Below are 23752 nucleotides of genomic sequence, written 5' to 3' on the forward strand. Positions count from 1 at the left end.
AAACGCTGCAACGTTTGGTTAAGGGGAGTTTGTTTTGTTTAGTGAAAGAAATACGTAGGAGCAGACTAAACTAACAGAAAACCCAAAATTGCTGTTTAGCGTTGAAATGTTATGAGGTGCGAAAAAGTGGAGGGCACATTGGTGGATGAAAGCTAAAGGCCCTGCAGCCATACACCATACTAACAGTTTATTGAGATATTGTTCACTTCATGCATAGCTGGGCGTGTTGGGTTTTAACTTGTTCGCTTTTAACAGCACAAACAACTTATGATTTAAAATGAAAATGCGTTTTGTGAGGTTAAAATACACGTGTAATATCTGTGACGTTAAACCCGATTACAATCAAATTGCTGATTACTATTTTATTTTTTTATTGCTGATTGTTTTTTACTGAGTCAAAAATAATGTGCTGCGTCAGACAGAAAATATTACCTTGCATTTCTAAAATGAGATTCATGCTTCTTGTTAAATTCGCCCTGAAATGCAATTCTATTTGAATAAGGAACTGACAAGACCATTTAGGCGAAAAAAGTGTTCTTAGGTTGTACATAAACCGATTTAGCTTCTTGGTAGAGTGATTCCATGTTCTGTAAACAGCCTATGTTTTTAAAGGTTTTTTTTAGTTTTCAATTTGCTTTCAAACGATTTTGTTTCAGACTGCACTGAACCAGCATCAAAATGTGGAACGACACCGACTATCCATTTTACAATAGTGACTTTAGTTTTGGCAGCAACGACAGTTTGTTTGGTTACACAGATGGTTTTTGGGTTAACAACAGCTGGTATGAATTCCCTAATCTTGGTGCTGGTCCACCAGTTTGGATATGGCTGACAGAATCGGTTGAAACCGGGAATGTTACACTCAACAAAACTGTCATTCAGCTGTGCGGTTTTCCCGCCTTTTGCTCAGAAAAGGCATACAACGCATGCGCGAACACACCACTGTGCGCATGCGCAGAATGCAGCAAGACAGGAGCGGGATTTTTCGTATTTTTCGTCGTCCTGCTCGGTCTGGCCTGTGTGTTCGGCAACGTACTTGTAATGGCGGTGTTAAAGAAACTCGGGCTCCTTCAAAGTTTCAACAAAATGAAGTTCTCTTTGGCTGTCGCTGATTTTCTCACTGGTAAATTAGTTTGTATTTGTGTGGTTTAAAACCAACTTAAGTTTCTTTACCGTTGGTAAAACTTAAACGCTACAGGGCTGAGACAAGTAGTAAGCATTTGTTGGAAGGCTATGCTCAAAAGACAGCCATAAAACGCAACATCACAACATCAAATTTCTCATCTTTTGGTGCTATAATCTGAATTTAGTCAAAAATGCTGTTCAGGCGTCCAACTCCTGGTGGTTTCAATCTACAACTTCAGTTGGACGATGAACGTTTCGTCGAGCGAGCTACAACGTCGGCAAATTGAGCTCACAGGAACGCCCGAAGCGACTGTGGGAGGAATCTTTCTCCTTCTCACATTTACCTGCTCTTTGTACCACCTAGTGTACATGGGAGCACAGCGGTTATACGCCATCAGGTGGCCACTCTCATACCGGATGCAAAGCGATTTTCACGTCTACGTTGGCCTAGCCATGGTTTGGGGATTGGCTCTTGTATCCAGTACAATGCCAGGTATTTTTCACTATAATTAGGCTCTATTTTAGCAGGTAATAGTTGTTGACTGATGGTCAGAGGATCCCAATTATAAGAAGCTAAAACATGCAGCATCTGAGGCACTCAGCGTTGCCTGTTATTTGACTTTCGACTGGCTAGTCCGGTTAAGGCTTCTGTCATGACTTCGAATTTCTCCGCAGACTAGATTGTATTTGTTACCTAATGGTAGTGCTTACTAGACCAATGGTGCACTATCATTTCTTAAGCGGGTTGCCTCTATTTCAGCATGGTTTCCTGGTTCTATCATCTACACATACCAACACACCATCTTTCTATTCTATGTTTCCAACACCAACAAACCACACACAGGCAGTTACACCGGTTTGGTGGTTTTGATGGTTGTGTTTTTCGTTATTCCTTACCTGGCAATGGTAAATATAAGATATTTTTCATGTTATCCTGGACTATATATGCTTCATGTTGTATTTTCAATCTGTTTCAACCAATGAAATTGCAGCTTTTCACTACCATGGCAACTATGGTGACGGTTCATTAAAAAGTCAAAACAACTCAGCCACCGAAGTTCGGATAAGAAATCGAAACAGGAACTGGACCATAGCAAACGAGAAATCAAAATATTTGTGGTTGTTGGTCTGATGCAACTTGGATTCACAATCACCATCAGTAAGTTGGATTTGTTCACGTTATATAAACTGTTGTAGTCCAGATATATCAACTATAAACTCTCCCCTTAAGTTTAAAAAACGCTTGTGCTTTTCCAGTCCCAGTTATTTTGGTCAATATTCTGTTCTACGAAAATGCTCTGAACTGCAACAATATTTCGCTCCCATTCATGATCTGCTTCTATCTTGGGATGACAAACAGGTGAACTTAGGAAGTTTTCGTACTGTAAACAATCTCAGGTTTCCTCAATTGCGATACAACCGCGAAACTTTATTCGATGCAAAGTTTTTTTCTAAAGTAAAACTCTTTTACAATCTCTGTCAGACAAATTAAAAATCAAAGTCCAGCAAGAGTTTTCAAATCGAAATGGGATTATTTGCAAGTAGATGGTTTTAAAAGAATTTTAAGTTATCACGATGCTGTGTTTGTTTTTCAGCTTGGTGAACGTGATAATTTACAGTTTTCGTGACAAGACTTTCAACAAAGCGACCAAAAAGCTTTTTGCAGTTTCAAGTTGTTGTAAGCAGCAAAAAAAGGAAACTTACTCAACGGTTTCTCATACTAGTGGAAAAACAGCTTCTACTACTGTCTGAAATACATCCTCTGTACATAACTACTTTAACAATCATTTACAAACAATTTTGTTACTTTTATTTCTTGGGAAATGCGTTTTTCACTTTTAGTAATGTTTCATTGCGGTTTTTGCACATTTTTTTTACCCGCACCACAGGTTTTTATTTTAATAACGGCCGCCAATGAATCTACAAACTCAAAAAGGTCCAGCAGTGGGGCACGTATGTCTACATGAGGGGCGTGCAACTGTTTATCGTAATGGGCCACAAGTTACGTTTATAGTGATGCTAAGGGCCAGTCAATAAACCGACACATACATTTTTATGTAAAATTCATTTTTTCAACGGTTCCCAATCCTCGGTTTGTGCCTCAATGACACGAGGGCCTGTAGGTTGGTTCCAGGGGTCCGTAAAGTCAAAATAAAACCGAGTTTCTTTTAAAGCTTTATGTTAACTTCGCCTTATAATACAAATTCAAGTACAAATTACAACTGGTTGAGATTTACCAGTGAAAAGCTCTTTGTACCACCTAGTGTTCATAGGATCACAGCGCTTTGATGCCATCAAGTGGCCACTAATGTTCCAAAAATGCCAATAATTTAGTACAAATAACAACTTATTGAGATTTACCAGTGAAAAGTGTAAACGATGGACTACTTGATGAAGTCCGCACGTGCTCTGACCCCGTGTGTTGCACGTCGCTGGTCTAAATGGTGTATGTTTGTGTAAATATAAAATGGTGTGGGCTTCGTTTAATGTCACAGCGTCGAAAGCAAAATGTCTAGCACGATTTCTATCGATGCAATCATTTGATCGGATATACATTCGCACAGCCGTATAAGTTATAAGCCGTATATGATATACGCGTTGGCGCCTTCATTCCACACGACCCCGTGTAAGATATATTGTTATCCTACTGATATACTTGTGGCAAAGTTTAAAATGTGGAATTTAATTCTGTCCCGCATTTTACGTTTTGTACATCCACTACCATTTAGTCTTTCTTATTGTTTCTTTTCGAGTTATTAACATGAACATATTCAGCTCATTTATATGAACCACATTTATTTGACATGTAAGTGTGATAATAGTCATTGTTGCGTATAAGTTGTATGTGGTATTCAGTGTTGACTATGTTAATAAGCAAACGCGTCAAACAGCGCATGCGCAAACACACCAATGTGCGCATGCAGAATGCCAGGAGACTGAAGCGGGAGTTTTCGTATCTTTTTATAGTCCTGCTAGACTTTGCTTGTGCATTTGGCAACGCACTTAAAATACCCTGTCTTTTAAATTTTCGAAACCACGACCTTTTCAAAATACATTTGGTTGGATTATGTTCTAAAAAGGACTTTGGCAAACAACATTTTCGTGTGAGTTCCGAGATGCTACATCAGGAATTTTTTCTATTCTTCTTTACCGTGAAATTACTACATAAATGATGCCGAGTGTCTGTTATATTTGCCGTCAAGCTCAAGCCGAAATCCGTTCGGAATATTTCAAAAGTTTTAAGAAAGTTCTTGATGGTCGTTTACAGATCGACAAAATGTTGTTTAGTAATTAAGCGACGGTTTCATGATTTCGGATATTTCGTACATTTCTACTATTCAGTGTGTATTAGTTGTAATGGATCTTAACGAAATTCTACTTTCTTAAGCTTGTAATGACATGACACCAGTTCGAATCAAGGGTTAATTATATTTTAGGCCTACATCAGCAAGCAAAGTTTAAGTTAGTGGAAAGAATCTGAAGTCGATTTATAAAGCTAAGTCATTACCAAAAAAACGTCAGACATGATTTAAATGCCTAATATTCTTTGATTTCAATCCTGATGGCTTTTTTATATTTTCAGGTAATTTTTATTTGGTGATCTGCCGCGATTGTTCTTAAGCCCAAAATGACAAATTACACCAATAGTAGCACGCCGTACCCTTACTATCCTGATACTGGCTATTCCAACTATTATGGCCATCCCGAATTTCCGGACTATTTTAACTATTCTGCCTATCCTGGCCTTGCTTCTTTACCTCCTTATTCCTACTATCTACCTTATCCTGCTTATCCCCCATTTCTTGTAGGTGCTGCACCGCCGGCTAATATATTTCTGGTGGAGTCGGTCACTTTGAAAACAGAAAATGTTACAGCCAACAAAACCACCAATACGTCAGGTCCATTACAAGCTTTTAATCTAATCAACCAAACTGTCATTCAGCTCTGTGGTTTTCCAGCGTTTTGCTCCAACAAGGCCTACAACGCATGTGCGAACACACCACTGTGTGCATGCGCAGAATGCAGCAAGACAGGAGCGGGATTTTTCGTATTTTTCGTCGTCCTGCTCGGTCTGGCCTGTGTGTTCGGCAACGTACTTGTAATGGTGGTGTTAAAGAAGCATGGGCTCCGTCAAAGTTTCGACAAGATGAAGTTCTCTTTGGCTGTAGCCGACTTTTTAACAGGCAAGTGATTTTGTAGGCGTGGGTTTGAAACCAAGTCAACTTAATTTCGGCTGTTCAGGCGTCCAACTCCTGGTGGTTTCAATTTACAACTTCAGTTGGACGATGAACGTTTCGTCAAACGAGCTTCTGAGTCGGCAAATTGAGCTCACAGGAACACCGGAAGCGACTGCGGGAGGAATCTTTCTCCTCCTTACATTCATCAGCTCTTTGTACCACCTAGTGTTCATCGGAGCACAGCGCTTTTATGCCATCAAGTGTCCACTCTCGTACCGGACACAAAGCGATTTTCATGTCAACGTCGGTTTGGCCGTGGTTTGGGCTTTAGCTCTTGTATCCAGTACAATGCCAGGTACGTTCCACTTTAATTAGGCTCTATTTTAGCAGGTAATAGTTGTTGTCTGCAGCATTTGAGGCACTTTACGTTGCCTGTTGTTTGGCTTTTGACGGGCTCACCGCTGAACCTGCTTAACTAAGTTGCTGCATCGCTAGCCCGGTGACAGGCTTCTGTGGTGGGTTCGAATCTCACCGCAGACTCCAGTATAGCGCGACTCTAGTATGCCTGGTAAACGATTTCTCAATTGGATTGCTTTTGATTCAGCATGGTTTCCTGGTTCTATCATCTACACATACCAGCACACCATCTTTCTATTTTATGTTTCCAACATCAACAAACCAACACAAACAGGCAGTTACACCGGTTTAGTGGTTTTGATGGTTGTGTTTTTCGTTATTCCTTACCTGGCAATGGTAAATATAACATCATGTTTATGCTTTCTTGTACCATATATGTTTTATGTTGTAATTTCAACCAATGAAATTGCAGCTTTTCACTACCATGGCAACTATGGTGACGGTTCGACGTAACATTAAAAAGTCAAAACAACTCAGCCTCCGAAGTTCGGACAAGAAATCGAAACAGGAACAGGATCGGAGTAAACGAGAAATCAAGATATTTGTGGTTGTCGGTTTGATGCAACTTGGATTCACAATCACAATCAGTAAGTCGTGTTTTTCCGTTGTGTGGTCAGCTTTGAAAGCTATTTTGTTTTTTGCTCACTTGTTTTTGATTTATTAACAAAATATTGGATATAGTTTGATTTTCAAGCACATATAACTTAATTAAACATTTCATGTCACATTGTAATCAGGATACTAGATATTCCATGTTTACACTATTTTAACCCACGAAAATTTGGAAAATAACAGCAATTGTGCTACTGGAAAAGACATGCATGCGTGAATGTCCATGATCAATATTAAACAAAAAACGTCCAGAATTTTCGTATTTCATCTGAACACACGCTTTTATTTATTTCCTACACGTTTATGAATAACAAAACTTTTTTGCAGTCCCAGTTATTTTGGTCAATATTCTTTTCTACGCAAACTTCCTCAACTGCAACAACGTTTCGCTCCCGTTCCTGATCTGCTTCTATCTTGGGATGACAAACAGGTGAGTTAAGGATTTTAGTCAACAGAATAGAAAATTTGGAAGTTTTATTGTATTAAATCAAATGGAGATATTAGTTTATTACCAAACTGTGTTTGTTTTTCAGTTTGGTGAACGTGATAATTTACAGTTTCCGTGACAAGACTTTCAACAAAGCGACCAAAAAGCTTTTTGCAGTTTCAAGTTGTTGTAAGCAGCAGAAGAAAACATTTTCGACCGTTTTCCACACTGGCGGAAAAACTGTTTCCACAGTTGCTTAAATTTAATACTCTGTGCAAAACACCAGTCAAAAGACTTGCACAAAACTGATGTCTTATTTTCCTTTCTAAATTGTGATTTTCCTGAATTGCAAACTGACATTTGTTAGCAATGGGATGCACGATTTCTTTTTTAAGTATTTTAATGCACAAGTAAGCCTGCAGTTCTATATATTTCTACCAGCGGCTGTAGGTGCCACACCCCCCTGATTTAGTGGCGCTGTACGTAAACGCTTCTTTATACTATTGCGTGTTTTTCTAGTAAGAAATAAAATGAACTCGTAGATATAGCAGTTGTTGTGTAGGACCTACTTTGGAGAAGATAATTCTTTTCATCGTGCGTATACTTTCAAATTTGCATCCAATATCAAATTTCTGAATATATTTGCTAAATTGTCGTTTTTAAGTATATACAAAGTACAAAAAAAAGATTTCTATTGCTCTTCTACCCAGTTTTCACAACGATTCAAAATACACCAAAATTGTGTAAAAAATTATAGCATTTCTTAAGGATTTACGGAGTTCGAAATGTTATTTACTTGTATATTTTTATTTTATAATAGAAACGGTTAATAGTTAAGTGTGAAAATTTACCTATATGTCTCTCAAGTAAAAAAAACGCACCCCAACAATTTATTTATTACGTCACACCACATCGAGATACGTCACACACGACACGTCTTATCAGCTGAAGTTGAATTTCGTTTTGCAAAGTTTTGTTTTTTAACAAACATAGAATTAGTAAACTTATTGATAGTTAAAAATATTGTAAAACATTCTTTGAGGTCAATTTAACGTGAATAAGATGTGTGTTTTGTAGTTCTGTGTTTTTTCCTAAAAACACGACGGTTTTTGATTTTCGAAACTTGCTGTATTGTCATTTGTCAGTTTTTCCAAACGATGGCACTGCTTCTGAAGTTATAACTTTTATAAGTATTGCTACCACTGATACCAAACTGCATTTAAATTGTGAACAGTTTTGTTTTCTAATCTCTGCTTCACCTTGCAAATGCTTTTGGAAAAAGTTTTATGGAATTCGAAAAAATAACAAGTATTTTATTCGTGCAGTAGGTTTTTCATATGTGTTCATAAAAAGCTGTGAACATTATGACATCTGCTGAGAGTATTTGTTACACGCTGATCTACAGTCCATCCGTTACCGACTCTGAGCCTGTTAACGAGGCAAAGTTGAAAAATGACATCGAGCATGGTGATATCAGAATCAAGACTGAAGCACTAAAGAAGGTCATACTTATGACCTTGAACGGGGAGAAGTTACAAGGTGATAAAATGTGCACATTGATATTTGTGGTTTGTGTGCAGGCTACATTGGATTTTATGGCACATTTCGCCGAGATCTCGGGTGTGCACGAAGAATTTTTAAGTGTACAAGAAGAAATTTTAGGGTGTACACGAACCAGTCAAGTGTGCACCTTATCAAGAAAAATTTACAAATATTTAACAAAATCTCAAAATAACCGTCAAATGCAATTGCGCCACTGGTTAACTAATGTAACTAATCTGGAAAACAGAAGTTATTTAGCGCTTCTAAATAATGTTTTGTCAATAACGCAAGAAAACAATAGAAAATTTTCGTCGAAGGCTTTTTCCGAGGGGTTGTTCAAGTGTGGAATCAAACTTGAAAAAAAATAGTCTCGGGTGTGCAGCTGCCATACTATCCATACTGGTGTGCAGGCATCACTTTTTACACTTGTTTTTTACTTGACCAATGCTGTTTCGGTAATGTTTGTTTTGGCCTGACCAGAAGTTCAAAATCATTGCCTAAAGCCGATCAATTTAATCTATAAAAAGAATTATTGTTACCACTGCAAAACACAAGCCACATTGTCTACAAATAGTTTATTTTTTCCGCAGCTTGTATTTTTAAAGATGTATTTGAAAAAAATATAATATATATATGTAAACCAGTTTACTTTGATTAACAACACATAACTTCTCTTAAAAACGTCCAGTTTTTCTATGCTGTGTGGGATTTTGGGCATTATTCTGCCTAAATGTTTGTTTTTTGTGCAGCTGAAAAACATAAAATGTGTTTTTCTAGGTTTGTTAATGACAATCATTAAATATCTTCTCCCATCCGATGATCACACAGTCAAGAAACTACTTCTCATATTTTGGGAGATTTGGCCAAAAACTGACCAACAAGGAAAACTTAGACCTGAGATGATCTTGGTCTGTGATGCTTACAGAAAGGTAAAGTAAAACACTTGTTTAACCACTTAGGTAAAGTGACACACTGAACAACTATGTTTGTATCCAATAAATATTTAATATAACAGCCCAAATACAAAAAAAACTATTGTTTTGTTGTTGAGTGTTTTAGCAAATGCTTATCCAATCATTAGTGATGTGAATTTATATCAAACTTGTATGATACATTTTGATATCAGCACGTGCAAATTCCCTTGCATATGTTCTTAGAAGTACAGTTTGCATGATTTGCATTACAGTCTAAGCAAAGGTTTTATTTTAAACCTTTATTAAACAGATTAATGTAGATTGTCAAATTACTTATGAGAAGATGTTTAGATTGCATACTTAAAAACCTACCATACACATGTTATTATATTCTGTTGATTGCATAATTAATGTGCCAAAGTGCTTTATGCAGTTAAATGAATTATGTGATCAACCAGAATGTAATTAACCAAATTGTTCTATACCACGTTTAAAATAAAATTTAATCCAGTACCACTTTGAAATATTATAATTGTAAGCTTACAACGTTCTGTTTCTTGTCATTGCAGGATTTGCAACATCCAAATGAGTTTATTCGTGGCTCCACCCTCAGATTTCTATGTAAGCTTCGCCAGCCAGAGTTGATTGAACCGCTCATGCCGGCGATCAGAACGTGTCTGGAACATCGCCACAGTTATGTAAGGAGAAACGCTGTTCTGGCAATCTACACCATTTACAGGTGAACTATAGTTTTTTAAACTGTGAACTTGTTTTTCTCTGTTGGTTATTAAGAAAATGGCTGCAGACCTTATGCACACACTTTTGAATTTTAGTTATCTGTTTATTTATACACATCGCAAGCTACAGAATGCAAAATACAGCCTTATTTTATAGACTTTAGATACATATACGTCCAAGGTTAAAAGCAGCCAGTTATCAACTGGGAAGGCTGTCTCTATGTGTCATTTCAAACTTGAAATAGGACCAATTTTTATGTAAAACTTAGAAATGTTTCATCCTGAGAAACAAAGGTTTAAAGCGGCCAGTTATAAACTGGGAACGCTGCCTCCTTGCCATTATATACACCAGTTAATTAATAAAACTACTTTTTAAAACTTTGAATTCTTGCAGGAAATTTGACCAGCTGATTCCTGATGCTCCTGAGTTGATCCATGATTTCTTGGAGGGAGAGAAAGATGCTTCTTGCAAGAGAAATGCTTTCATGATGTTGATTCACGCAGACCAGGAACGGGCTTTGGATTACCTTAGTACTTGTATTGACCAGGTATGTTGACTTTTTGAGGGTTTCTGCAAAAGGCTGGCACTACATAGTTCCACTATAGACAAATCTGGGTAATTGCATAATCCAGTTAATGCATAGGAATTACAAAACCAGTACTTATCATTTAATTTGTAAATCCGGTTAGTTGCTTAAATAGATTGGCAAATTGAGTTTGGGTTGACCCTGGAAAATATTAGGGCCGCATTGTAGAAAAATCATCACAGTTTAACCTTGTTTTATGTGTTTTTCCCGATAAGAGTGTCATACCAAGGTTTAAAATTAAGTTTATCATCAGTTTTTTAGTTTGCGCAAATATAAAATACTTTTATTTATTTTTTGTCTCTTGCATTTAGTGCAATTTTGTTTTAATCTTATTAGTTACAAGCATTTTTATTGTCTAAAACAGGGATGCCCAACCCGTCGACCGCGATCGACTGGTCGATCTCGGACTGATTTTAAGTCGATCGCGAGGGTTGCAGAAATTGTTTGAAATATTTGCTTTGCAACGCATTGCTGTACATAGATGACTTTATTGTGTGAATTAATCATCAGGATATGTTAATAAGTTCATAAGTAGGTGCTTTGTTGCGTTACAAAAGTAGCAGTTGCAGTAGTAATTGTTACTTTGTTCTGGTACCCGCTATGTCTTTGCTAATTTGTATTGGAATGGTAGATCTCGAGAGTTGGACTAACTCAAAAGTCGATCTTGAGTCAAAAAAGGTTGGGCACCCCTGGTCTAAAATGATCAAGTGTCTTAACAGTTTGGCCCTAAATCATATTTAAGCTAAACATGAAAAAAACAATGACATGTTGGTGTTTTGCAGGTGAACACCTTCAATGACATCCTACAGCTTGTGATAGTGGAGCTGGTGTACAAAGTTTGCAATGCCAATCCTAACGAAAGATCTAGGTTTATCCGATGTATCTATAATCTGCTGCAATCTACCAGCCAAGCTGTTCGATACGAAGCTGCCGGAACGCTTGTCACCTTATCCAATGCCCCAACTGCTATAAGGTGTGTATGACAATAATGTTTTGTCTTGCAACCGTAGTTATTGAACACCTCATAAAAAATATATTTATTGGGTTTTAATATTGTATTTGTTGCAATGTCAGCCAGAATTCTTTACCACTTAGGATTGGCGCGACACCCAGTTTTCAATTTGATACCACCACTTAATATTCGTAAATTTTCTTACACCAAAAATGCTGTAATCGGATACTTTCCACTTTAGAGCAGTGGTTCTCAAACGTTTATTGATCACCCCTCCCTTTAAGTAACCCTCAGCACCTGTGGCCCCTCTTCAGTAACCCAAATGAAAATCTCAATAAACTTGTAAAGTCCGTAGAGGGCCATGGACCCGGTTCGAGAACTGCTGCTTTGGAGAATATATACACAAAATATATGATGTTTTAAACTGATTTGCTGACTTTACAAGTATCTTTAGGTTTACATGCAAAGTTTGATACTAAACACTGTATTTTATCTTTTATTCAGAGCTGCAGCACAGTGCTATATTGAGTTGATTGTTAAGGAGGCCGACAATAATGTGAAGTTGATCGTTCTTGATCGATTGATTGACCTTAAAGATCATCCACTACATGAAAAAGTTTTGCAGGTTTGTACATCAACACTTGTATTGCAGTGTAGTCACCATTTTGTTGTGTTCCAAATAGTCCAATAAGATCAGGGAAAAATAACTTACAAGATTCTGGTTAAATGTATATTTTCAAAATCAAAAAAACGCTGTGTAGATTTGTAATATTCTTTTGGTCAGTGGCATTTTCTATTTACTTGCATGGGAATTTTAAATTCCAAACAGTTGCCATATTAAAAAAAATAAGATCACCCCTTATGCTGGTTAATTGCATAAGCTTGGCAAATTGAACTTGCGTCGAAATATAAAATGAATAACAAACAACATTAAATATATTTTCGTGGTTGTATGCTTTGGCCTATTTGTATGCTTTTTCTTTTTTTAAGATTTTGTCCCTTATGTTCTACTAAAATTCAAATTGAATGTTACTTTTTCAATTCACAGGAAATGGTGATGGATATTTTGAGAGCGCTCGCTTCACCTGACCTTGAAGTTCGGCGCAAAACTCTCGACCTTGCACTTGACCTTGTGACCTCAAGAAATGTCGAAGATTTTGTGAAATTTATGGAGAAGGAGGTAAAAGCTGTTACAATGTTGCAAAGTAGTTTGTTGGAAGTAGTTGCGCAAAATAGCTGTAGCAAAACTTGTAAATGCTCAAGCCTTGTGTGTGTCTTTATATTTTAAGCTGTTACACTAGCCAACTCGTGCTCCATGCATAAAATATTCTTGATAAACCAAGCTTTAGAACAAAGGCGGGCAACCTTTTCGCATCCGCGGGCCAAAAAGCAGTGATATAGTGTGGAGGCGCATTGATAGTCATGCAATAACATAGCAATGCTAGGCAAAGTCAAATACACAATGATTTGGTCTCTGTACGTATCAATGCCTATTGTTAGTAATAAACTAATAACTATCAACATTTAATGTAACAACTCTTTGGTACAAAAATGGGATTTTGCACATACATTTCTCCCGGTCGATCAAAATAAAACACGTGTCGCGGGCCGCTCAAAAGTTGCTCGCGGGCCGGATGCGGCCTGCAGGCCGTAGGTTGCCCACCCCTGCTTTAGAAGTGTCATAGAAAAGTAATCAGACTCTAACTTCTAGTATCCAACAAAAATTGATTCAGACCTACTCTTGAAAACCCAAAATCTAATACGCTTGTCAATCAAACTTTCGGGCCTAAACAGGCTTCTCAAAAACGATTCTGGTTCGGGCCGGGTTTCGAGCTTGTACTTTCAGGTTCAGGTTTCAATTTCAAGCCTGTTTACAACTCTAATAGAAATGGATTCATGATACAATTCTCTAGCAGTTGTATGTGTTATTTTTCTGTCTCCTAAAATGTCTCATAATTAGCAAAATATTGAATTGTAAACGGTATATTTGTTTACTTATGTATATCATGTTTTTTGCCAGATCACCAAATCAGCAAATATCCAGGGTCATGACAACACTGACAAATACCGACAAATGTTGGTAAAACGAATGCATTTGTGTGCCGTTAAGTTCCCCGACACAGCTGCGATGATCATTCCAGTGGTAAGACTCATATCTTGAACTGTTGTGTTTGTATAACTTACTGAACTTTGCACTTTATCCCAAGTACCTGTCTTTTTATCATATTTGTTCATCAGCCTAAATTCAACAAAACAATGCCATTTGTGACATTGGTTGTTTGTTGTATAAAGCTTTTTTGATTATTATCTGTACCTTGTTAGACTGATACATTAAACTGTTGTAGTTCCAAACCCAAATGTATACCAAGGCAACCTTTACACTTTATCCCAAGTAATCCCCCTAAAATATCATATTTGTGAAACACTTCAAAATCTGTATTCGTTAGCAGTAATTAAACAAACAACGCTGTGTGACATTGGTTGGATGTTTGTTGTTTAAAGCTTCATTGGCTACCTGTACCTTGTTAGACTGCCATTTAAATATCTGGTTGCTGTATGCAAGGTTTTATGAAGTAGCAGTGTGCTAAAAATGAACTGCAAAGAATTTGCTTCAACCAAAATGTATATTTGTGTATTTTTTTTGTGGCAAATTACCAAAATGTTTTCAAAATATTGTGTTAAAACCATATAACTCAATACTCTTTGACATTTGGTTTTGAGTAGTTTTGCCCACTTTTATGCCCTGAGTTATTTTGATTTCTATGATATATTTCAGCTCATGGAGTTTTTGGGTGACAGCGAGGAATTGGCAGCTTGTGACGTTTTGTTGTTCGTTCGTGAAGCTGTCCACAGATACGACGCACACAAGGGCCTCATTCTAGACAAACTGTTGGAAGTGTTTTCAACCATTCGCGCTGCAAAGTAAGTTTTTTGATTAAAGTTTTGTCACATGTTTTTGATTTTGCAGAGGTGATAGGTTTGGTCACTAGTTAAATATTTATTTTTATAACTATACCATTTTTTTCCAACGACCACCTCTTTGCTTTAAAGTTTGTTTTTGTACATTAGGCTCCTTCAATATGCAACTAAAACTGCAATATATGTGTTCTACAGTAACTTTTTTCCATAATTTGGTTTCTAGTTTAGTTGCATGATAGTTACAATAGCGCAAACTAAACAAAAGTATAAAAATCGAAAGTGATCGCACTGCCAGACACCTTATCACAAAACATTTTTTTTTGTTTATCCAGGATAATGCGCGGTGTGTTGTGGATTTTGGGTGAATACTGCGACGGAACTTCGAGGATTCTCAAATTTGTAACTGAAGTTCGCAAGTCTGTGGGGGATCTCCCTATCGTGGAACACGAGCTGAAGTTGGCTGCCGGGGAAGCTGACGAAAATCAGGATAGTGAGGAAAAGACAGCTCAGGTTTGAAGCTTTGTTTCTATCTATAGAGGTTCACAACCCTTTGGTAGCAACCAACCCTTATGTAAATTTGTTAGTGTTTTGGACCGATGCATTGTGTACAAATACAGTGCACTACAGTGAACCTAGACCCAATTTTAAATCATCTTTGAATGCTAGCATCTACCATTTAGTCTGGTTTAAAATGTTTAAATTGTTAAGTGAGGAATTCGTCAAGAAAGCTTGGGAGCCACTGCTTTAATCTGTTATTTTTCCACAGTCTGCAGCTGCTCGTCGTGTTACTGAGATGGGAACTTACGTCACCCAATCAGCTTTCAGCGTTGGGAGTAAATCTTCCGGAGGAAAAGGAGGCGATAACACAAAACGTCCACCTCTTCGTCAATTCTTCATGGATGGGGACTTCTCACTTGCCGGTTCCCTTTCCACTGCTTTGACCAAACAAGCTCTCAGGTTCATGACAAACTGCAATGATCCACGAAAACAAAATGTAAGTTGTTGAAAATCTTTTTAGGTTAATAACCAATTCGCCTAGCTTTTTACACATTTATTTAGCGGGGGTTCTTTTAGTTTAGCCTGGTTTCTGTATTTGAGTAACATTATGTTATGATGAGCTGAGACAGTTGTATCATGGCAATTTGCACTATAAAGTAAAAGATACAAACTTCTGGAATTTGTAAAATGTTGTTCTGCATTTACAAACTCTTCACAAATATATACAGCGATTATATTACGCTCCACAAACATATATCTGCACAATCCAGTAATTAACTGGATGAATTTCTTAACAATTGACTGGCTTTTTTGCTAATTGAACTATTATGTAACTGAGTTGTAGGCACTTAACAGAATTTGTGTGTATACTTGTCATGTGAACAACCAACCTCATAAAAGCAGGATAAAGGACCTAACATATACGGGTGATTTGGAATACTTGGCGATCTTGGCTTATCATAAAGAAACACACACAGTCATCTGTCATTTTAATAACTTTTTCTTGTTGTTCCAGTCATTTGCAGCACAGTGCATGCTCATTCTATCGAGCGTTCTACATCTTGGCAAATCTTCACTTCCCAAGAAACCCATCAGTGATGATGAGGTCGACCGACTTGCCTCGTGCCTGAAGGTAAACTTGTACTTTATCTGCACCAGACCCATTGAAGGCATTATAACGAATCAAACCGGTCACCAAGCATTACCATATGGAAAGGCGTAGGCTTGAAAAATCTAGCCTGCAGTGGGATTCGAACCCACGACAGAAGTCTTTCCGGGACTCGCGCTCTACCAACTGAGCTACACAGGCTCAGTGGAAAAACCTACCAAAAGTCGAATGACAAGCACCATTAACTGCCTTGTATGCTGCACATGTCAGTTTAGTAGTTGGGTATTGCCGGTCCGGCCATTGATTATCTAAGATTGCTCGTCTGCATGGACGCTTCAGCGCTGATTCCAGTTTAAATGGATTAATCTTAGCTGTAATTTATCTAAGCTTCTCTGTAATCACTTTCTGACAACAATATGATAAAGTTTTTACCTGTTACTAATGAGAAGTGCAAGCAATTCTCTGCAAGATCTCTAGAAAATAACTTGGTCTTTGATCAAGGCTTGCATTTTTACATTTAATTTTCTTGCTTTCTGTTAGTTAAAAAAGTGCGATTAAAGCTAGCAAATATGCAAAAACTTTTTATTTGCTCAAACGACAATTATATAACACTCATTTTAAATCTCATTTGGGGGCTTTATCAGGGTAATATCACAATATGACATAAATTTTTTAACTTAACCAATACTTTATTGTGTTCCAGGTTTTGTCGGAGCGCCAGCAAGTAATGTCTGACATTTTCACATCAAAATGTCGTAGTTCGCTTTCCACTTTGCTTGAGATTCGAGCTGCTGAGGAAATTATTCAGAGAAAAGCTGCAGAGAAAAACAAAAGCGCTCTCAGCGCTGTTCAGGCAAGTTTTACAGAACACAGAAACTCTATAATTGTGCTGTGACCAAAAATGGGTAGGGTAAAGTAAAAGTTGATACAAAGTGAGTAAAAATTGGAATCTTACACTTTAAGTGGCAATAAGTTTGTAAAAGTAGTTTGTTTGAAGGTGTAAAATATGTTTAAGCTACAATCCGAACAATAGTAACATTACATGGTGAAAATTATGTCCCAAAAACACATGAAAAATGACAGTCAACCTTCACATCACTGATGATGGCATGACCATTGGCCGAAACATTTGAACAATAAAGCATGTCGCTTTTTACATCTATTTGTGCCGTTATATTTCACCAGTAAACTTATGAACAGATCCGTACGTAGTATTCTAAATAGTAACATTGGTTTTGTAAAACATACATTAGACAACAATTATTTTTAAAAATATCCCTCTGAAAACCGTTATCAATACATCCTGAAATTGAACATTGTTTTGATTTTCCATCGAATGCTGGTGTAGTTTTCTTGTTGACTTTAGTGAGCAAAATAACTCAGATCCCCATTTCTAAAATAATTTTATCATTCTAGCCTGACGACCCGATCAACTTTGTCCAACTTCTGGCGAAAGTTGAGGCTGGATCTCTCGAGGACCAGTTTGAGTTGAGTCTGAACGCTGCAGTGGGAACTCTCAGTCAGAAGAAGGAAGCCAAAGATCCGGGTGCATCAAAACTTAACAAGGTTCGTAATGATGGAAACTTGTACCTGAGTGCATTCTCAAGCGCATAGTTTAGGATTAGTTTTCTTTGTTAACTTTTTATTAAAGTTTGAACACTTCTTTGTTCTTTCTTCCATTTAACAACTTGCGACGCACCAACAAATTTAATTAATGAGAAAACTTGCTGTTAAAGTTGTGTTTATTGATACAACAACAAAAAGCCACGTAACGGAACTATTCTGCAACGCCCTTGGAAAATTAAAACGACGCACCAGGGCGTGCGACGCACAGTTTGAGAACTACTGCACTAGGCTGTACTAACATTGCTATTTGTAAATTACTATTCACTTAATTATTGGCCCGTTTGTTGCAATTTATTTTTTGGAATGATTTTCATGTGATTAACTATTGAAATCATGCCAAATTTCCACACTGCTTGTTCAAATGTCTACCAAAGCATGTATTCATCGTCGTTTTTAACCCAAAGATTTGTTACATTCAGGTTACACAACTGACAGGCTTCTCAGATCCAGTTTATGCTGAAGCTTATGTTCACATCAATCAGTATGATATTGTATTGGATGTGTTGGTTGTCAATCAAACTGCTGATACTCTACAGAACTGCACTATTGAGCTTGCCACACTGGGTATGTTGTGAAACAAGTAAAGTGTATGGGTTTGAGTTTATAGTCAGGGAAGAAAGGATAAACAAATGGTATGTTTTAAAAAGTAAGGTCTGGAGAAACGCTTTTTTTCTGTAAAAAAGTCTAAAGAAACGCGTTTTTTCTCTGAACGTATCCGCGAAAATCGAAGACGGTTTGTTTCAGAAAGTCATACCGCTCTGTATATTTGTATTTGCAATTACAGGAATAAACATATACAATAAAAAACCATAGTGCTAAATACAAAACTATGTTAATCCCATAATGAAATAGGGTGCAGAATAGTATTTTACCACTATGCCAAATCAGTTGCGTTAAATAATCAGATTTTATAGGTTTGAGCAACACTTCTCAAGTTTCTTGCACTAGAAAACACAAGTGGCCGAGCCGGGATTAGAACCCACAAACTTGTGAACACAAGGCAGTTACACTGAATATTAATTTTTATTTTTAATTACAGGCGACCTTAAGTTGGTTGAAAAGCCGAGTCCACTTACACTCGCCCCACACGACTTCGCGAACATCAAAGCAAGTGTAAAAGTCGCGTCAACAGAGAATGGAATTATATTCGGGAATATCGTCTATGACATCACAGGAGCGGGCAGCGATCGTAATTGTGTCGTACTCAATGATATTCACATTGACATCATGGATTACATCCAACCTGCCACATGCACTGATGCTGAATTCAGGTTGGTTGCTTGACATCTAAAGGTTGTGGGTTTGATTCCCACTCGGTTGTTTGCTGAAATCAACACATGAATAACAATGACAATCATAGATGGTTGCATGGGTTGTTATCAAAGCGCTTGTATAATAAAGTAATTATTTTGCAACAACCACATTTGCTGGTATATCTTCGTAGTAGATGAATTGCCACTTACGGAATTGAAATATTTTACTGATTTTTGTTTGCAAAATTGCAAATACACCTATAAAAACTGATACATGTGAGCACATTTGCACAGAACAAATACCCGATTATTTGGTGCCAAGTAACGCAATTCTTAATGCGCAGTACTCTCCCAAAAATCTGCTAAACATCGTATGTTTATGCAGAGAAGTTTGAACATAGTCTTCTGACGAAATTGCAATACGAAAATCGCCAAGTAATTTCTCTCGTTTTCACCAAGCTATTTTCTTTGTAACAACGTAAACAACTCTAGTCACAAATGCATTGTTACGTCATATAAATATGTAATGTCACAGTACTCTGTGATGCTTGACCGAGCACGAAAAATAGAAGACACTATGGTTCCCAACCGGGGAGGAATTTACTTTAATTTTTACATATGGTTTGTAAATGAACAGTTAACCTATGACCTGTGAAGTTGATGAAATGCCCAATTTTAAAATATCTTTGTATGGTTCAGCATTTACAGTGTAGTATATTGGGAAGGAATGAGAATGTTTTGAATTGATAAGCCCTACTTGTCCATCTACATCTAAATATTCTGACTGTTATTTTTTATTCCCAGGCAAATGTGGGCGGAGTTTGAGTGGGAAAACAAAGTGACGGTGAACACAAATATCACAGACCTTTCCGAATTCCTTCAACACATTCTCAGCTGCACTAACATGAAATGTTTGACACCAGAAAAGGTAAGAATGAATCGTCATTAGTTGTTGTGAAGCATTTTTAATTTTTTTATATCTTCAAATTTTTTGCCTTTGCATATAAAAAAAAATTCCTGATTTGGTAAAAGGTGAAAGAATGAGACAGCATAAAGTTGAAATTTTTGTTTGTTTGTCATGAAACGGTCACGAATTTGGACTTGAGCACAACATTTTATTCAACTTTGTTGTGTATTTCTTCGAATAGAAAGCTTAAAAAACGGGAATTAGAACAAGGGGAAACCATCAGGACTAAATTGTTTTTTGTTTTTCTTTCGCTTCAAGAATCTTGAAAAGTTTAAAAAAATTGTGCGTTGCTTTTGTGTGTTCTCCAAGTTTGGTTTAACCCAGTGGTCTCCAAACGTTTTTCTGCGTGTCCTAAATTTTAGTAAAGGTTTATGGCTTATATTTACGACAAAACTGGCACAAGCCGTTATGACAGTTTGTTTATCATATAACACTACAAGTTCAAATAATTCTGTGCCCACTGAAAATGTTTAAAGTCCTATAATTTAAGAACTGCAGTTTTAACCCTATGATAGTAAGAGGATTGTAAAATCTGCAAATAAACAATCTTCACTTTAAATTCCAGGCGCTAGGTGGCGACTCCGGGTTTCTTGCTGCAAATCTTTTTGCGAAGTCAATCTTCGGTGAAAGTGGACTTGCCAACGTTAGCATTGAGAAACCTGCGGGTAAAGGACCTAATGCTCCAGTGGCAGGCCACATAAGGATCAGAGCTAAGAGCCAGGTATGCAAAATGTTAATTGTGTTTGTGTGGTAAAAACCAAAGTACATGTAAAATACAAGTAGTCCAACCCATTGTAAGGCGATAGAACCTCATGGACGCAATTTTGTGTCCAAATTAATACAGCAGGTATAGGAAAAGACACATAAATTGTCTGATTTTTACAAACTGGTGGGCCTTTTTTGTTTTTATGCAATAAATACATGCTGCATAAAATCATCGAGCCAATACATGCTAAGCTGCAGACTGCACTCCAGTTTTATGGGGGTAACAGCTGAAAAGCCATGCCTCACCAATTCTGTTCAATGCCGCAACTGGGCATTAACTTGTTATTATAGGTCGAAACGGTGTCCACTGTCTGCAGAAACACATATGAGTTTGATAGTTTAGCGGTCGTCATTTTTAGTAGGAAATTGTTGTGATGACAAAACAGAGAATTTTGAAACGCCTCCAACAAAAATTCTTTACCATTAACATCCCATTAGTAGTTTGTTTTAGTTAATGTTCTAGTTTGGGACTTTATTTTTAAGTCTTTTTCAAACACCTAAACTGAATCTTGTGTACTGTACATCACCATTTTATTCTATTGCATCGGTAAAGTCAAAGTATTTTTAAAGTTTATTACAAGAAACGTATGTATTTTGTTATGTTTTGCCTTGCTTAAGAGAATCATAAAGATTTTGCATCGTTTTTTTTTTAAATTTTGTGTTTAATTATATCCACAAATCGGCGAATTGTTGCCAAAAATGAACACATTTTATTTATTTTGCAGGGCATGGCTCTCAGTCTGGGCGACAAACTCAATCAATCGCAAAAGAAAAAGAAATAACCAACAATCAGCGCATTCTAGAAAACAATTTACCCCAAACAAGAATCATTATGACGTCATACATGCAATGTGACGTCATTGCCGCACTAGTGCCCCTAGTGGACCGACTTATTGCTACTTAGATTTTTGTGTTCGCCGTTCTTTACATACTTATCTTATTGTCAACTTGTTAGTCTCTTAACTTTTTCTTCGCGCCTTCTGAACAGAGGAGTTTGTGTAAATATATAAGAAAGTGGAAAAGCTAGACCGGAAATACAAGCTTCCGGTTTACATTTTGCCCCTGGTTTTGTAAGTACGTCATTTACGCTGCACTATAGCCGAATATATAGTTCTGAAAGATACAAAAAAAAAACTGAATAAAGCGAATTTTTATTTCTGGCCAAAACCTGCCCGTTTTCTATTCCTATGACCTGATCATGGGGCTTGTAGAAATGTACTTTGTCGCAATTATTTCAAGAGAACGTTAAAATAGTTGCTGAGTTCGAGTTTCATGTCCTATTTAAATCCGTTTTTCTAAAGCGGGTTGCCAACGAGCTTTGTTGGATAAACCGCATCAATCATTTGTTTAAAAATTGTCAGAAAAAGCTCATTAGGTTCATCTGTGAACATGCGTTCATTGGATAAAAACAGCGCCACTCCTCCACACTTAAGGTCGCATTAAATACTTTGGACCTTGTGCGCGATAAACAGTGGGTTTCCCTTGTTGACTGAACTGTATTTTTGGATAAAAACTCAAATTATCGGGTGCTGTCTGGAATCAAGAATGTTTTAAAACGATGTGATTGCAATCTGTTCGGAAAGAAGTCCTTCGTACACATTACTTTGCATTCCCTTTATGGCTTAGTACAAGTCTGTCTGTCTTTTCATCAACGCTAACTGAATTTGAAACTATAAATTAGAATCTAAACTTGACACCGATTACAAAACTGCTGCATAAACTTTCTGTAACATCTCATTGAGGATATTTTCATGCGGTAAAATATTTATTATGACGTGTGAATTGAGCGTCGCAGGTTCCTTGTTACGTCATTGTATATCTTTGTTACATCATCGACACCTTATTACGTGTGAAACTTCCGCTCCGCTTACGTGCAAAGAAATAAAATTCGGTTGGTGATTGCAGCTGTAACTGTTTATGTCAGGGGTTTTTTTGGTTAAAAATAAAATGACGCTGTTAAAACATTTTTATGACTTACGACATTCGACATTTTGTTGTTAGTTATAGTTCCTTGCATATTAGGTACACGTGGCAAACCTTTTTCATCAGCAGTGAAAGCAAATGAAACTTCCCGCGTAGCATTGAATGCTGTTTTCCTTCAGACGCGGATTTTATTTCTGTATTTAACGCTTATTGTTAGACAACTAGTATCAAACACGAATTGAAACGCGCACAAACGAAACAGTAACTTTTTGCGTTAACCTGCTGGCCGCCAGTTTATCTCTTTACGTTTCATGGTACAGACGCGGTTGTAGCTAACTACTAGAAACTTTCTCCATTGGTACGTTAATTTGTACACAAGCTTATTTTTTCCTAAATTCCGGATTTTCAAATACATTTTAACATTTCTCCCTGCTGCAGCTATAAACGCCAAATTCCCTGACATCTTAGGGTAAATCCTGATGATTGACAACCCTAGCATACACAGCCCCGATATAAATCGAAGAAAAATTCGGTTTTCGGTGTGTTTTCGCGGGAATATTCCAGTTTCAAACCGGTTATGACCGGTTTCTGCCTCCTACCGAACCTCCAAACCGGTTTGAACCGGTTTTCAAATTCGAAAATTTTGACCCGATTTTTGAAAAAACCCTGAGGCTATAGCCTTTCCGTTTTTTCGATTTTTGGGGGTCAAAAAGTCGAAGAAAAATCCGGTTTTCGGTGGGTTTTCGCGGGAATATTCCAGTTTCAAACCGGTTATGACCGGTTTCTGCCTCCTACCGAACCTCCAAACCGGTTTGAACCGGTTTTCAACTTCGAAAATTTTGACCCGATTTTTGAAAAAACCCTAAGGCTATAGCCTTTCCGTTTTTTCGATTTTTGGGGGTCAAAAAATCGAAGAAAAATCCAGTTTTCGGTGGGTTTTCGCGGGAATATTCCAGTTTCAAACCGGTTATGACCGGTTTCTGCCTCCTACCGAACCTCCAAAGCGGTCATAACCGGTTATCAAATTCGAAAATTTTGACCCGATTTTTGAAAAAACCCTAAGGCTATAGCCTTTCCGTTTTTTCGATTTTTGGGGGTCAAAAAATCGAAGAAAAATCCGTTTTTTGGTGGGTTTTCGCGGGAATATTCCAGTTTCAAACCGGTTATGACCGGTTTCTGCCTCCTACCGAACCTCCAAACCG

General features: G+C 37.2%; 2 protein-coding genes, 1 non-coding gene and 1 pseudogene across 4 annotated transcripts; 3 read left to right on the plus strand and 1 right to left on the minus strand.

Moving 5' to 3' along the window:
* The first annotated feature begins 576 nt into the window (after positions 1 to 576).
* On the plus strand, positions 577 to 3963 carry LOC145237269 (uncharacterized; annotated as a pseudogene). Its single transcript, XR_013861971.1, has 6 exons — positions 577 to 1123; positions 1328 to 1618; positions 1886 to 2031; positions 2118 to 2284; positions 2383 to 2485; positions 2721 to 3963. The product of XR_013861971.1 is annotated as an uncharacterized LOC145237269 (transcript).
* Positions 3964 to 5372: 1409 nt separating this feature from the next.
* Positions 5373 to 7390, plus strand: LOC145237270 (uncharacterized). Its single transcript, XM_080100070.1, has 5 exons — positions 5373 to 5658; positions 5908 to 6056; positions 6133 to 6307; positions 6660 to 6762; positions 6866 to 7390. Exons 1-5 carry the CDS (start codon positions 5412 to 5414, stop codon positions 7017 to 7019), a joined length of 828 nt encoding a protein of 275 aa, XP_079956196.1. The 5' UTR covers positions 5373 to 5411; the 3' UTR covers positions 7020 to 7390.
* A 668-nt stretch (positions 7391 to 8058) lies between these two features.
* LOC145237272 (coatomer subunit beta-like) lies at positions 8059 to 22531 on the plus strand. The gene is made up of 19 exons (XM_080100071.1): positions 8059 to 8298; positions 9079 to 9230; positions 9785 to 9954; positions 10347 to 10500; positions 11322 to 11512; positions 11996 to 12116; positions 12540 to 12671; positions 13512 to 13634; positions 14268 to 14413; positions 14743 to 14920; positions 15177 to 15404; positions 15924 to 16040; positions 16720 to 16869; positions 17433 to 17582; positions 18062 to 18206; positions 18682 to 18913; positions 19700 to 19823; positions 20428 to 20583; positions 21353 to 22531. Exons 1-19 carry the CDS (start codon positions 8124 to 8126, stop codon positions 21407 to 21409), a joined length of 2901 nt encoding a protein of 966 aa, XP_079956197.1. The 5' UTR covers positions 8059 to 8123; the 3' UTR covers positions 21410 to 22531.
* Trnas-gga (transfer RNA serine (anticodon GGA)) lies at positions 16144 to 16217 on the minus strand. The gene has a single exon. It is a non-coding gene; the product is annotated as a tRNA-Ser (tRNA).
* Positions 22532 to 23752: the final 1221 nt, after the last annotated feature.

This window comes from Phallusia mammillata, chromosome 7, assembly GCF_965637545.1.
Source record: "Phallusia mammillata chromosome 7, kaPhaMamm4.hap1.1, whole genome shotgun sequence".
Lineage (NCBI taxonomy): Eukaryota > Metazoa > Chordata > Ascidiacea > Phlebobranchia > Ascidiidae > Phallusia > Phallusia mammillata.

Coding starts and splice junctions, on each gene's coding strand:
- LOC145237270 (XM_080100070.1), top strand. CDS start 5,412: ATGAACGTTTCGTCAAACGAGCTTCTGAGTCGGCAAATTGAGCTCACA. Junction 5,659..5,907: donor TGTATCCAGTACAATGCCAG/GTACGTTCCACT, acceptor CTTTTGATTCAG/CATGGTTTCCTGGTTCTATC. Junction 6,308..6,659: donor TGGATTCACAATCACAATCA/GTAAGTCGTGTT, acceptor ACTTTTTTGCAG/TCCCAGTTATTTTGGTCAAT.
- LOC145237272 (XM_080100071.1), top strand. CDS start 8,124: ATGACATCTGCTGAGAGTATTTGTTACACGCTGATCTACAGTCCATCC. Junction 13,635..14,267: donor CTGCGATGATCATTCCAGTG/GTAAGACTCATA, acceptor GATATATTTCAG/CTCATGGAGTTTTTGGGTGA. Junction 18,207..18,681: donor TATTGAGCTTGCCACACTGG/GTATGTTGTGAA, acceptor TTTTAATTACAG/GCGACCTTAAGTTGGTTGAA.